Genomic DNA, 15,067 nt, shown 5'->3' on the forward strand with positions numbered 1-15,067 from the left:
AGTTGATCTTTAGGCATTTTCCACCCACAAGGTGTTTGATGAAATGCCTGAGACAACTCTCCTAAGCTTTTAACATACTTTACCAAAGACATTTGTTGTTAAAGGTGTTAAGATAGCCAATAGACTTGTTAGTAATGATTGCTTTCATATTATTCAACCAAAGACATTTGATATTTGAAATATGTTAGTAAATGAACATTCATCTAGACATAGAGTTTGTTTAAGATTGTGTCTAAGCTTAAGGTTGATAGTTTGATTGATCATTTGCCATCCTTAGTTCGAAACTTGATCACCCAAGGTCTAATTCCTATACTCATGAGTTCTCTTTTATCATAACCAAAGAAAGTCACTTCTTTTATTGTTTTATTGTTCTGTTCTTGCATTCTATTATTAGTAGTAGTTTAAAACCATCCAAATTATCGGTTGCACTTAGATTAAGTACGTACTTGCATTCTTGGTGCTTTGAAATCCCTTAGAATTGGTTCGACAATCTTTTATACTACATCATTTGTCTTAGGAGCCTTGAAAACTCCTAACATCAAATTGGCGCCGTTGCCAAATTCTGAGTAGATTTGAACATTGAGATTTAGTCAGTTGCTTGAGACTAAGTCATTTTTATTTTCTTTTGTTACTGATTCTCCTTCTTCACCTCCCTTTAATTTACAGGTGTATGAACTTGAGGAGCAGAGGTCCATCAACCTAGTTCCAAGAGCTACAGACATCAGAGCTTTAGAGAGAGAGTGTACTAGAAAGAGAAGAGAAGAAGAGCAACAGGCTCACTTGCAGAGATTGTATACTGATATGGGAGACATACCTCAAAATGATGCGGACGCCAATGGAGCTAACAACGTTCCACAAAACCAACAGCGAGCAGCTTGACCCATTGGCACTTATGACAGCCCCAACATTCATGGTCATAGATTAGGAATCCGAGCACCAACTGTAGCAGCCAACAAATTTGAGATCAAATCAGGACTTCTCAATGTGATCGAGAACAACAAGTATCATGGCTTGACTCTAGAGGACCCATTTGATCACTTGGACAGGTTCGACAGCTACTGTGGGTTGTCAAAGACCAATGGTGTGTCCGAAGATGCCTTAAAGCTCAAGCTATTCCCTTTCTCTTTGGGGGATAAGGCACGTCAGTGGAAAAAGTCTCTACTCAGCGACTCTATAACCACCTGGGATGACTGCAAGAAAGCATTTTTGGAGAAGTTCTTCTCTACTTCAAGAACTGCTAAGCTGAGAAATGAGATTTCCAGCTTTCAACAGAAGAACTTGGAAGGATTCAGTGAAGCCTGGGAGAGATCAAGGGCTACCAAGCTCAATGCCCACACCATGACTTCTCTAAGGAAAGCTTGCTGAGCACATTCTACCGGGGTGCTCTTCCTAAGTACAGGGCCAGACTGGATACAGCTAGCAATGAGTTCTTCTTGGGGAGAACTGAGGAAGATGCAGAAGAGGTGGTTGACAACATGGTAAAGAGTGATGCAGTCTACAGTGGAGACCACGACAGAGGCAGTATCAGATGACAAGCAGACGAGGAAGGAGTTGAAAGCTCTACAGGATAAGATAGACATCCTCATTGCTGATAAAGCCACCCAAGAGCAGCTGCACTTTGTTGGTAACCCAAGCCAAGAGACACCACCTGTTGTCCGTGAGATTGAGGGTTTGGAAGGTCAAGAAGAGCTGTGTTTATCAACAACAATGGTATCTGGTACAAAAAAGAGCCCAACTTTCAGTACAACAACTACCAACATAAATCATATTCCAACAACCAACAGAGTGGTTATCAGCCTCGGAACAACCAGCAAGGCAGCTATCAGCCTCAACAAAACCCTCCTCCTGGTTTCAACAACAAAGCACACCATTCTTCCCAACAACAAGCTAATCCTTCTACCTCTACTCCTCAAGTCAGCAGCACGGATGCCCTACTGAAATAAATCTTGGAGTCTCAGACAAGAAGTGAGAAGCATGTTGGCTATGAGTTGAAGAACTTTCACTCAAAGATTGATGGAAGCTACAATGAGCTCAACAACAAGTTCAGAACCCTGGAAAACCAGTTTGCTGCCATGAACACTCAACAAAATCGCCAACAAGGTTCTTTACCTGGAAAATCTGAGCAAAACCCCAAGGAGACCATGAAAGCTATCACCCTCAGGAGTGGTAAGGAGTTACCTCAGAGAGCTCTCACCAAGGATGCTGAGAAACAAGGTGAGGGGGTTGCCATCAACATAGATGATGAAGTGGTGATTGTGGATGAGAAAATCAATGATGAAATCTTGGAGAAGATTGTGGAAGCCAAAGGTAAAGGAAAAGTTGGGGAAGAGAAGAAAACAGTGAAAGATGGTGAAGTTGTTGCTCCAGCAAGTGAGAATTCTTTTGTTCCTCCTCCCTATGAACCCAAACTTCCATTCCCTGGTAGATTCAAGAGGCAACTGCTAGAGAAGTACAAAGCTCTATTTGAGAAGTAAATGAGTGAAGTTCAAGTCACAATGCCCATCATTGATGCTTTCATGCTGATTCCTCAATATAGCAAGTTCCTGAAAGATGTTGTAGCTGCAAAGAAGAAAGAGATGGAGGGCATGATGATTCTCACTCATGAGTTCAGTGCCATCATCCAGAGGCTTGTTGTTCCAAAGAAGCTAGAAGATCCAGGATGCTTCACATTACCTTGTGCTCTTGGACCTATGGTATTTGATAGATGTCTCTGCGATTTGGGAGCTAGTGTCAGCTTGATGCCTTTATCTGTTGCTAAGAAGCTTGGTTTCACTCAGTACAAGAAGTGTAGACTGTCTCTGGTATTGGCTGATCGTTCAGTGAAGTACCATGTGGGTATCTTGGAGGACCTCCCCGTTATGGTTGGAAAATATGAGATCCCTACAGACTTTGTGGTGCTTGAGATGGGTGAGGAAGCTGCAGATCCTTTAATCTTTGGAAGACCTTTCTTAGCTACACCAGGAGCAATTGTTAATGTGAAAGAGGGCAAGATTGATCTCCACTTGGGTAAAGGGCATGTTCTTCACTTTGACATCAAGGAGGTAATGAAGAAACCAACAGTTCAAGGGCAAGTTTTCTACATTGAAGAGATGGACGCCCTTGATGATGAGCTCCTTGAAGAGTTGTCACTAGAAGACCCTCTACAGCATGCTTTGACGATAGAGAGAGAAGCTGAAGTGATTGAGAACCTGGAGAGTGCTGCCTATGGGATGATTCTGGATTCACACAGAGGATTTGGTAATAAGGATCAGTATGAGGAGCTGCCACAAGTGGTTCATCAAGAAGCCTCAGTCCTTCAACAAGAGGACACCCAACAAGACGACTGGAGCGAGCTTAAGTCGCCTAAAGTGGAGCTTAAACCTCTCCCCAATGGTGTAAGGTATGCATTCCTTGGTCCTAATGAAACTTACCCAGTCATTGTGAGTAGTGAACGTACTGAAACTGAGCTATCTGAACTTTTGAAAACACTTAAAAGATTTAGAAAAACAATAGGTTACTCTCTTGATGACATCAAAGGAATATCACCCTCTTTGTGTATGCATAGGATACATCTTGAGGATGAATCAATGACTTCTGTCGAGCATCAAAGAAGGTTAAATCCTAACCTGAAGGATGTTGTAAAGAAAGAGATTCTTAAACTCTTAGATGCTGGTGTGATTTACCCTATTTCAGATTCTAAATGGGTATCTCCTGTGCATGTTGTGCTAAAGAAGTGTGGTATAACTGTAATTAAAAATGACAAGGATGAATTGATACCAACAAGAATAGTCACTGGTTATAAAATGTATTGATTACCAAAAATTGAACTCTGCATCTAGAAAAGATCATTTTCCACTTCCATTTATTGATCAGATGCTTGAGAGACTTGCAAACCATCCATTCTATTGCTTTCTTGATGGATATTCATGATTTTTCCAAATCCCCATACATCCCAATGATCAAGAGAAAACGACATTCACATGTCCTTATGGTACCTTCGCATATCGAAGAATGCCATTTGGTCTATGTAATGCTCCAGCCACCTTTCAAAGGTGCATGATGTCAATTTTCTCTGATCTAATTGGGGATGTTTTGGAGGTGTTTATGGATGATTTCTCTGTCTACAGATCTTTGTTTTCTGCTTGTTTGTCAAACTTGTGCAGGGTCCTACAGAGATGTGAAGACACCAACCTTGTGCTGAATTGGGAGAAGTGTCACTTCATGGTTAAGGAAGGGATTGTGCTGGGACACAAGATTTCAGAGAAGGGGATTTAGGTGGATAAGGCCAAAATCGATGTTATGGTTGGTTTGCCCCCACCAAAGACAGTGAAAGACATCCGAAGTTTTCTTGGTCATGCTGGGTTCTACAGAAGATTCATCAAGGACTTCTCCATGATCACTAGACCATTGACCAGGCTGCTGTGCAAGGAAGCCACTTTTAGCTTTGATGTGGAATATCTACTAGCTTTCAAGAAGCTGAACGGTGAACTCATCAGTGCTCCGATTGTCCAGCCACCTGATTGGGATATCCCCTTTGAGATCATGTGTGATGCTAGTGACTATGCTGTGGGAGCTGTTTTGGGGCAGAAGAAAGATGGCAAGACCCATGTGATCTACTATGCGAGCCAAACCCTGAATGATGCTCAGATGAGATATGCCACAACAGAGAAGGAGATGCTAGCCATTGTCTTTGCCTTTGAGAAGTTCAGAACCTACTTGGTGGGATCTAAAGTCATTGTCTACACAGATCATGCTGCGCTGAGACACCTTTTGGCAAAGAAGGATGCAAAACCCAGGCTCTTGAGATGGATTCTTTTGCTTCAAGAGTTTTATTTAGAGATCAAGGACAAGCCAGGAGTTGAGAATGGTGTAGCTGATCACTTGTCCAGGCTGAGAGTGGAGTGTGGCATTCCTATTGACGAAGGACTTCCTGAGGAACAGATCATGGTTATTGGAGCAGTGATGGCAGTTTGTGAGACTGGTAGGAAGCTTGAAGAAGTCAAGGCAACAGAGGAGAAAGAACCTTGGTATGCTGATTTGGTGAATTACCTAGCCACAGGAAAAGAACCTTTGAATCTTGTGGGCTATGCCAAGAAGAAGTTCTACAGGGATGTGAAGAGATACTACTGGGATGAGCCCTACCTCTACATTCTCTGCAAGGATCAACTTTATAGGAGAGTGGTTGCTAATGAGGAGATTGATGGGATCCTTACACAGTGTCATGGATCATCCTATGGAGGCCACTTTGCTACTTTCAAGACTGTTGCGAAGGTGCTACAAGCTGGATTCTGGTGGCCACATATGTTTAAGGATACACAAGACTTTGTTTCAAAGTGTGATTCATGCCAAAGGAGAGGAAACATCTCAAAAAGGAATGAGATCCCTCAAAATTCAATCCTTGAAGTTAAAGTGTTTGATGTGTGGGGTATAGACTTCATGGGGCCATTTCCATCATCTTTTGGCAACAAATACATCCTTGTAGCTGTTGACTATGTCTCCAAATGGGTGGAAGCTATTGCAAGTCCCACCAATGATGCTAGAGTTGTAACCAAGATGTTCAAGAGCACCATCTTTCCAAGGTTCGGGGTTCCAAGAGTTGTAATCAGTGATGGAGGGTCTCATTTCATCAACAAACTACTTGAGGGACTTCTCAAGAAGAACGGTGTAAAGCACAAGGTGGCAACTCCTTACCATCCTCAAACAAGTGGTCAAGTTGAGATTTCTAACAGAGAGATCAAGTCCATTTTGGAGAAGATTGTGGGGATTACAAAGAAGGATTGGTCAATTAAGCTTGATGATGCGCTTTGGGCTTATAGGACAGCTTACAAGACACCTCTGGGGACCACACCTTTCAACATAGTGTACGGGAAAGCTTGCCACTGCCAGTGGAGCTTGAGTACAAGGCACTATGGGCAGTAAAGTTGCTGAACTTTGACATCAAGAGTGCCAAGGAGAAAAAGCTTTTTCAGCTACATGAGCTTGATGAGATAAGAATGGATGCTTTTGAGAACTCAAAGATCTACAAGGAGAAGATTAAAGCTTTCCATGACAAGATTATCCTGAAGAGACAGTTTAAAGAAGGAGATCAAGTTCTTCTCTACAACTCTAGGCTGAAGTTATTTCCAGGAAAGCTTAAGTCAAGGTGGTACGGTCCTTTCAAGGTCAAGGAGGTTAGGCCATATGGAGCAATAGTTTTGTGGATTACTGATGGAAGAGATTTCACAGTCAATGGACAAAGGGTTAAGCTCTACATGGCAAATGCACCAGAGGAAGATGAGGTTTCAACTCCACTGTCTGATCCTACCCCGGCCTAATCCAAAAGGAGGCAAACTCAAGCTAGAGACTTAAAACAAGCTCACTTGGGAGGAAGTCCCATGCGTATCCTTGTACATATTGCATTAGTATTTTCATTTTCGTCATATTTCTAAAAAATAAAATAAAAATTTTTTTGAAGTGGTGTGCAGGTGCTTGATCGATCCGGTTTGAGCAGAGAATTGATCGTGGGAGCGAGGATCAGCAGCAAATGTGAAGGGTTGCTCCAGCTGGGAGCGACGTCTTCGGAGCGACACAGCCAGGTCACTCGCGTTTTCGCGGTTTTTGGGCACGAAATCGACCTCGCAGCGACGTTCCGCAGCGACACCATAAGGTCGCTCCAGCTGGGAACGACGTGACCGGAGCGACACAGCGAGATCGCTCGCGTTTATGGCGTCGGATACGCAAGAATCGCTCTCGGAGCGACCTCCTAGAGCGAGCACATGAAGTCGCTCCATCTGGGAGCGACGTCTTCGGAGCGACACAGCCAGGTTGCTCGCGAAGAAACGACCTGGGAGCGACCTCTCGCAGCGACACCCACAAATCGCTCCCGAGCCGGTCCAGGTAAGTTTTCTTCGTTTTAAACCCGGTTTAATTAAAATAAATCAATCCCCAATCTACCCAACACCCACGATTTCATCTTCCTCACCCTCTCCTCCTCTCATAAACACTCATACTCTCTCAAACTCACCCACACCAAAAATCCCCTAACTTTCTCAATTCTCACCCAAATCAACAAGTTCTTGTTTCTAAATCCAAGCTTTCGCCCCTGTAGTATATTCCTCACCACCCATTCACCATTTCCTTTCATCCAAAGCAAGGTATTGAGTTTTTAAATTCAAATTCGTAGGTCCATGAACCCTAGAATTTGAAAATCGAAATTTGGTCATTTTCTTGCTAGATTGTGGTAAAATAGACTAGGGAAAGCTTATCTATCAATTTGGGTTGTTGAATCAATGGTGAAATTGAGTTTAATTTGAACTTTGGCAAAATTAGGGTTCATGGATTTGGGGGTTTTCAAAATTGACCCCAATTGAGGGTGCTAGTTGGTAAGTTAATATGTTAAGGTGTTGAAATGTTTGATTAAAGAATTCTCTCATTCTAGAACCACTTTAATTATTGAATTTTACTTGTCTTGTAATTTTCAAATTTTTAAGAGATTGAGAAGTGTGATTCTTTACTCTTAGCTTGATTGCTTAATTAACTTGAGTTTAAATTGCTATTCATTTGCTGAGTTTATTCTTGCCATTTTCATTTGCAAAGTTCATCCATTTATCCCTTTCCAAGTTTTGAATTTTTCAGGTACCAATGGTTAAGAAAACTAAGGAAAAGTCGGATGCTGAGAAGCAAGAAGCTGAGAGACAAGAATCTGCATTGAGAGGGAAAGCTTTATCCTCGGAACAGATTGGCTCTGGGACACAGGGGACTTCTCGATAGCAAACCTTGGCTGCAAAGAAGGCATAAGGGCAGGAGAAGATGGCAGGAAAAAGTGTAGCAGTTGCCACAGACGAGGAGAGTGGCGATGAAAGTGCGGATGAGCAGGCTCCTACAAAGAGGGCCAAGATGTCAAAAGGGAAGGAGGTTGCCGTTGATAGAGATAGGGCGAAAACTCCATCTGAGGAAGAGCTGTATCATCATTTGCTGAATGGGGTGACTTGGACTCCAACCATATTCGCCGACCTTGATTTGCTAAAGGAGTTGGGTCTCGATTCTGATATTGAGGCAATGCTGGGGCACCTGAAGATGCCCAAACTCCTCACCATGGCCTACCCTATCTACAGGGATGTCTCATGTCAGTTCTTGTCTTCCCTTGAGGTCACTTACCATGACGCTCCGCACGTGAGTCAAGGATGGGGCAAAATCAGGTTCAAGGTCAATGAGAGAGACTACAACATGAACTTCAAAGACATTGGGAGAGTCATGGGTTTCCAAGACTTGGCAGACTACTCCTTTCCCAAGTGTGAAAACCTCCCCACCGAGCTTTGGAAGTTGATCACTGGAAACAGGCACCCGTCTGTACGCTACCTCCATAGGATGCTCGTCTATGCATTCTACCCACGGAAGCAAGCTGGTAATGTCACCGAGGAAGACATGCGACTGCTCTGCCCGGCTATCCGCCCCTACGCCCCACCTGGAGCACTGCCCCTTCCAAGCACCGACATCTATGCTACCTTCGGGATGATCAGCTTCTTCGTGAATCGTCTCGAGCACTACAGAGACTGGACATGGTACACCACTGATTCGCACCCAAAGGTTGGGATAGGCGGGATGATCACACCACTGCTCCAATTTATAAATGTTCCCTTGGGAAAGGACGCAGCAGGGCCTAAGTTCATCGATGGCACTTATTTGAGGATTGCCACCTATTTCAGTGGGATGTATGGGAAGGACTACGTCTACCACTACTACTTGCAGGGCAATCCGGTCGAAGTGGTTCTTCCAAACCAGAACCTGGCGAGCTTAAAGAGACCTGGAGCTATCAGCTTCAACATATCCCAGGAAGACTTTCTTGGAGAACACGGGTCTCTCGGTCCCATTGCTCCACCAAGGAAAAGGAGTGTCCCGACGAGACATTACGAACCTCCTAGGGAAGCATCTGTACCCATCTATGGACCTCCGCGCTACTACTTCAAGCCACATGATGGGGTTCTTCCTCCTGGTGCGCTTCGTGACGCTCATGAGCATATTGGTCGACTTCAGAGATGGAACAAGGCACAAGACATGACAATAGAAAAGCTGAAGGACAAGTGCAGGTGCTGAGCTGTAGTCTCCATCCCTAGCCTCTTCAGATAGTGAGGTTGAGATTGACGAGGTTCAGAGCCAACAATGGTATGGAGACTACAACTCAGCACCTGGGGGTTACTACACCACGTTCCCACCGGACGACGACGATGCTCGGGCCTATGCCCCTACTCACTATCCTTGAAGGTACTTCACTATTTTCCCTTGTATATACCATCTCATTTTTGCATATTAGTTTTCTCTTGTGGGTATCTCCCTCTACTTGACAACACAGAGACTGTGTAACTTAAGTTTGGGGGAGGTACCAAGTATTTGATCATGTTTGTTTTGATGAATTTACATTGATTCTTGCACACATACCTTTTTGCATTAAAAAAACATATAGATTGCATCACTTGCATTTTTAGGAGAGTCTAGAGCATATAGGTTGCATTCACTTGCATTGGGAGCAATGATTTAAGATGCCTTGTAAAGAACACTATCTCACACTCGAGTAGCTATTGCGTCTCTCAAAAAGCCTTGTATGTTTCGAGCCTTGAAAACTCTTCCTGAATCTCATTAGTTGCTGAAACTCAATCTTTGAAGCCAACTACAACCTTATTTGAACTGAACGAACTTAATGCTTCTTGCTTATGGTCCCTTGTGTACTGAGTCATGGATATACACACTTGAGTTGTCACATCCTTTATGCCAATCTTTTTGACAAACTCGAGTGGTACACCACTCCCAAAACCCTTTCCTCCTTTTAAGCTTTCATTGTTTGATGAGTGAGGCATTTTTCGGAAAGTCTTACAGGTGCATAATGTTGAGAGTATCGGGAACGACAATGCTTGATCTTCATTCTTGCTAGATTAGGCACTCTATTGTCTAGCTATAGGTGGGGGTGAGTATTGTGATTATGATTTGAAAGCATGAAAAGTTCGAAGGAAAAGAATAGACTCTTTGTGTTCAAATGGATAATCTTATTGGAATTAGTAGATAAACATCTAGCTCGAGTTTATGAAAATTCTTGGCACCCGAAAAAAAAGGGAAGAAAAATATAAGAAAAGAAGAAAGAAAAAAAAAAGGTAAAGAAAAGGGGGCTAGCAAAGTTGTTAGGAGGTAAGATTGTTTTGAAGTTGAGGAAGATCCTTTATAGATTTCAAAGAAAAAGAGTTTTATGTGCAAAGTGTTCTTCGGTTCTTTTGGTGAGAGATGTGAGTTGGGGTTGACATTGGAAAGTGATTGTGTAACTTGTATGTTTGGGAAAAAGGTAGAACAATGGAGATTGAGCATTGTATGTATGAGTTGGTCCCTTTCTTAGATATATTATGTGCAATGTCAAGGCTACTTGTTTCGAGAGTAAACCACCTTAAAGATCATATATCTTGAACCTCTTGACTCACTTGAATAAAAAGCCTTCCCTTACCCAACCAAATGATTTGGACCAATTGACCATTTGCAATAATTCACCTGATGTTTTATGCTTATAATGAATGTGAGGGTTGGTTGATTTGAATGTGTGGATGCTTGATGATGAGTGTAAGGGCAAAAAGAGTTGAGATAGGCCTAGAGAAGCTAGAGTGTAATAAGAGAGTGTGCTCATGTTGGATTAGATGTTGAATTGAGTGCTAGTTGTGTTTCTTTTGGCTATGAGCTCCCACCTTCAACCCTCTCTCCCTATGAGTTCTAGAAAATTCACTTGTGGACAAGTAAAAGAACAAGTTTGGGGGAGTTGATATCTTGCATATTTCCATTGTTTTATTCATTCACAGATGTGCATTTTGATCATATAGACTAGGATTTAGCCATGTTTAGGTTGCATTTTGCATACATGAGTATTTATCAGGTATTGGAGTACCACATGGAGTTCTTGGAGACATTTGGGTGCATTTAGAGCTCAAAAGAGGTGATAAAGGTGATCATTGGATGAGCAGTGCATGGGAACGACCTCACCGGAGCGACACCGTGAAGTCACTGTGACACCCCTTCAGAGCGACTTGGCCAGAGCGACACCCCGATGTCGCTCGCGTTTTCATCGCTCGGAGGCACGAGAGCGACCTTACCAGAGTGACGTGGAGAAGTCGCTCGCGTTTTCATCGCTCGGAGGCACGAGAGCGATTTTACCAGAGCGACGCGGAGAAGTCGCTCGCGTTTTCATCGCTCGGAGACACGAGAGCGACCCGGAGTAACATCTCGCAGCGACCCCTCCAAGTCGCTCCCGAAGCCTGGAGCGACCTCTCGGAGCGACTACTGGAGGTCGCTGCACGCCTTTTGTTTGCTTGACTTCATGTTTACTCAAGGGCCTTTTGGTCATTTCATTATGCACGTTTTACTTTCTAAACCTAAGTTTAAGTATCTTTTGTAAGCCATTAGAGGCAGATTATCTTTTATCAAAAGAAAACCACCAAAACCTCTTGGAAAGTTCATCTCTTTGAATCAATTGATCATTTTGTTATTGCAATTCTGTTGTTTTCATATCTATTATTTGTATTTCTCTACATGATTAATCTGAAATCCAATATGGGTTTAAGAGGAATCATGAAGAGTAGTGAGTAATCCATTCTTGAATTCATGGGTTAGGGAGATTAAGGGTGATTAGGCTAGATCTAGGATTTTACAGTGTAGATCCTTCTTATTCATTGCTAGTAGAGTATTCATAATGCATCTTCTGAGTTGGCCTCTCAAAAGTTGATCTTTAGGCATTTCTCACCCACAAGGTGTTTGATGAAATGCCTGAGACAACTCTCCTAAGCTTTTAACATACTTTACCAAAGACATTTGTTGTTAAAGGTGTTAAGATAGCCAATAGACTTGTTAGTAATGATTGTTTTCATATTATTCAAGCAAAGACATTTGATGTTTGAAATATGTTAGTAAATGAACATTCATCTAGACATAGAGTTTATTTAAGATTGTATCTAAGCTTAAGGTTGATAGTTTGATTGATCATTTGTCATCCTTAGTTCGAAACTTGATCACCCAAGGTCTAATTCCTATACCCATGAGTTCTCTTTTATCATAACCAAAGAAAGTCACTTCTTTTATTGTTTTATTGTTCTGTTCTTGCATTCTATTATTAGTAGTAGTTTAAAACCATCCAAATTATCGGTTGCACTTAGATTAAGTACGTACTTGCATTCTCGGTGCTTTGAAATCCTTTAGAATTGGTTCGACAATCTTTTATACTACATCATTTGTCTTAGGAGCCTTGAAAACTCGTAACATCATATAACTGGTTAATATTCAGCTTGAGTAGACAGAAAATCCTAATATTCTTTGGATCCGATTCTTGTTAGGAACTTACCATCAATTCCATTACACAGATATTCTATTAAGTATCTATAAGCACAAATAAAGATAAAAAGATGAATGCAGCTTGAGCAAACGCTTTTCGTCGCTTTCTACTTTATCGTTTTGTCTGTGGCTTGTCTTCTACGCAACGAGGTTACTGGTGTTGGTGTTTTCTCGTTCTTTGTTGTGTTGTCTGAAAGAGAAGCAGAAGTAGTAAGAGGATACATGGAGGAGGGAGAAGATTACTTTGAACAACTATGTTTAGCATATAGTTTGAGATATTAAAAAAGTCTATGCAACAAGAATTCATTTATCGAAAAAATAGAAACTTTTATACCATATTTTTTCAAAAATTGTGAAAGTTTGACATGATTGAGATAGACTAAGATAATGTCTAAAACTCTTTTCTTGGTATGATCATTGATCTAAACAAAGAAGTCCTTAAATTAAAACAATGGAGAAAAATAGCTTTTGGACTATAACCATTGCATAGATCAATGGTGGAAACTAACTTGCTTTCCTCCATTAAAGCACCTCGACTTCGAGTATCCTCAAAGTTTATTTGGTCGGGTTGGGCAAAACCTAACAAAAAAGGACATAAAAAAGAAAGACATATCTGATCAACCCGACCCACTTTAACCTCTTTGTTGGCCGCGTAACATGTTCGCACGCGGCCATCTCACAAAGAACATACATTAAACAAAACCCACAAGAACCAAGAAAGAAGAATTCTAGTTTGCAGACACAAGCCACATCTTCGCAACACATTAGCTTTATACACACGTCAAGTGATATATATAAAAAATGGTGAGAATAAGAGAAAACCTTACATTGTCAGTCTCAACACCGGCGCTTCGTGAGGTCAGAACGGCAGCAACGACGCCTGTAGCCTCACAGAAGCCAAAACAACGGTTAACGAAACAACTATCTATGTGTGAGTCACCACGAGACATTGCTTGGGAAAGAAGAAAACGTCAGATGATAATGATTCAAGAGAAGAAGATGCTTCATAAAGGCGTTTCGGACCATCTTAGTGAACAGAAGAAACTAACCGATGAGGATTTAAACGAGCTTAAAGGATCCATTGAGCTAGGTTTCGGTTTCAATGAAGAAGCAGGACAAAAGCTATGTAGTACATTACCAGCTCTTGATCTTTACTTTGCAGTGAATCGTCAGCTCTCACCTCTCCCTTCACCTAGCAGCAGCCGTAGAAGCAGTGCATGTGCATCAGCTTTCTCGATGAGTATACCTTGTAGCCCAAAGAAAACTGATTCAGATTCATTGAAGATCGTGTGTCCAGGTAAAAAAAGAAAGCTAAACATTATGATCAAAGTCATGAAACTGAGTGTTGTTTTTTTTTTTGTGGATGTTTTTGACAGGAGACAATCCTCAACAAGTGAAGCAGAGATTGAGACATTGGGCACAAGCAGTTGCATGTTCTGTAATGCAGTCATATTGATAAGTGTATATGTGATTGTAAGCTCAATTATTCAGATTTTCTTTTAAGAGATAGGAAGTACAAGAATCCTTTATGGCTGTGTATATACTTTGAGTAAAGGGAACAAAAGATAATAAACAATAAAGCCTTTCTTGTTGATAAACTGTATACCGAAAGATATCCGTATGGCCTTGGCTTGGGTAATAATAATAAAATCGGGCTTATACATGATACCTTCTAATTCACTAACACACTAATATTGATGTCATTAAATTTTCGTACTATATGTTATGTACAAGAGAGGGAAAAAAAATAAAAAAAAATATATATATATATATACACATATATGATATATGTATCATTTTCAAAAACAAAGCTCTTAAAGCTCAGGTTTGGTCTTTAAAAACTTCTCCAAAAATCAAAACTTTTCTTTGGAAAGTCCTTTCAGAAGCTCTTCCAGTTGCTGATAGGATCTAATCAAGGGGTATGAAAGTTGATTCAAGATGCCAAGCTTGCGGACTAGAAGGCGAGTCTATTAATCACCTCCTCTTTACTTGTGATGTGGCTCGTCAAATTTGGGCACTTTCAAACTTCCCAAGGCCCTGTTCTGACTTCTCCTCGGAGTCTCTGTTTTCCAACTTTCATCAGGCCTGTTCGTTTTACGGTCGCTGACGCAGCATTCAGCGTCTCAAAATTTACATATCAAAATCGGAAAAAAAAATGGTGGAGAACAAACGAGTTGCCGCTGCGATTACTTTTTACAAGGGCCGCCGGTGTTTCCGTGACACTGTATAAAACAATGACAGTTAAACGAGAGCTGCGTCTGATTTTAATGGTTGAAAGTACGACTGCCAGCTGTGTTCTCCACATACTTGGGAAAAAAGTCAGTTATAATTTTGGTCATATTTTCCAACTTTCATCATCTACTTAGAACAAGTAAGTCTTCTTCCTTGCCTCCAGATATTGCTAGACGGTTTTCTTGGACACTATGGCATATTTGGAAAAGAAGAAGTTCTATGTTGTTTGAGGGTAAATGCTTTAATCCCCTGGAGACTGTTAAAAAAATTAAAGAAGAGGCCGACCTCTGGTTTATAGCTCAAAAAGTTGAAGCTGAAATAGAAAATTGTCATCCTTCAACTAATGAGCTTCCTCATCAAATCTGGATCCCTCCTCCATTTTCTTGGGTTAAATGCAATCTAGCATATTCTTGGGACAAGAAAGCTAAGATTGTTGGAGTTTCTTGGATACTAAGAAACCATGAAAGAAAGGTTCTACTTCATAGCCGCCATGCTTTTGCTCAGATTGATAGTCTTGATGATGCAA

At 41.5% G+C, this 15,067-nt stretch overlaps 1 protein-coding gene and 1 non-coding gene across 2 annotated transcripts; one reads left to right on the forward strand and one right to left on the reverse strand.

The window, feature by feature from the left end:
- Positions 1-1,239: 1,239 nt before the first annotated feature.
- Positions 1,240-1,345, reverse strand: LOC125588080. The gene has a single exon (XR_007324476.1). It is a non-coding gene; the product is annotated as a small nucleolar RNA R71 (small nucleolar RNA).
- An 11,499-nt stretch (positions 1,346-12,844) lies between these two features.
- Positions 12,845-13,972, forward strand: LOC106345654. Its single transcript, XM_013784825.3, has 2 exons — positions 12,845-13,606; positions 13,686-13,972. The coding sequence occupies exons 1-2, from the start codon at positions 13,111-13,113 to the stop codon at positions 13,763-13,765; spliced, it is 576 nt and encodes a 191-aa protein (XP_013640279.2). The 5' UTR covers positions 12,845-13,110; the 3' UTR covers positions 13,766-13,972.
- Positions 13,973-15,067: the final 1,095 nt, after the last annotated feature.

This window comes from Brassica napus, chromosome C5, assembly GCF_020379485.1.
Source record: "Brassica napus cultivar Da-Ae chromosome C5, Da-Ae, whole genome shotgun sequence".
NCBI lineage: Eukaryota > Viridiplantae > Streptophyta > Magnoliopsida > Brassicales > Brassicaceae > Brassica > Brassica napus.

What these genes read in the sequence shown, in the direction of transcription:
- LOC106345654 (XM_013784825.3), top strand. Translation starts at nt 13,111, where the DNA reads ATGGTGAGAATAAGAGAAAACCTTACATTGTCAGTCTCAACACCGGCG. An exon ending in ATTGAAGATCGTGTGTCCAG is followed by an intron (nt 13,607 to 13,685) that starts GTAAAAAAAGAA and finishes TGTTTTTGACAG; the next exon opens with GAGACAATCCTCAACAAGTG.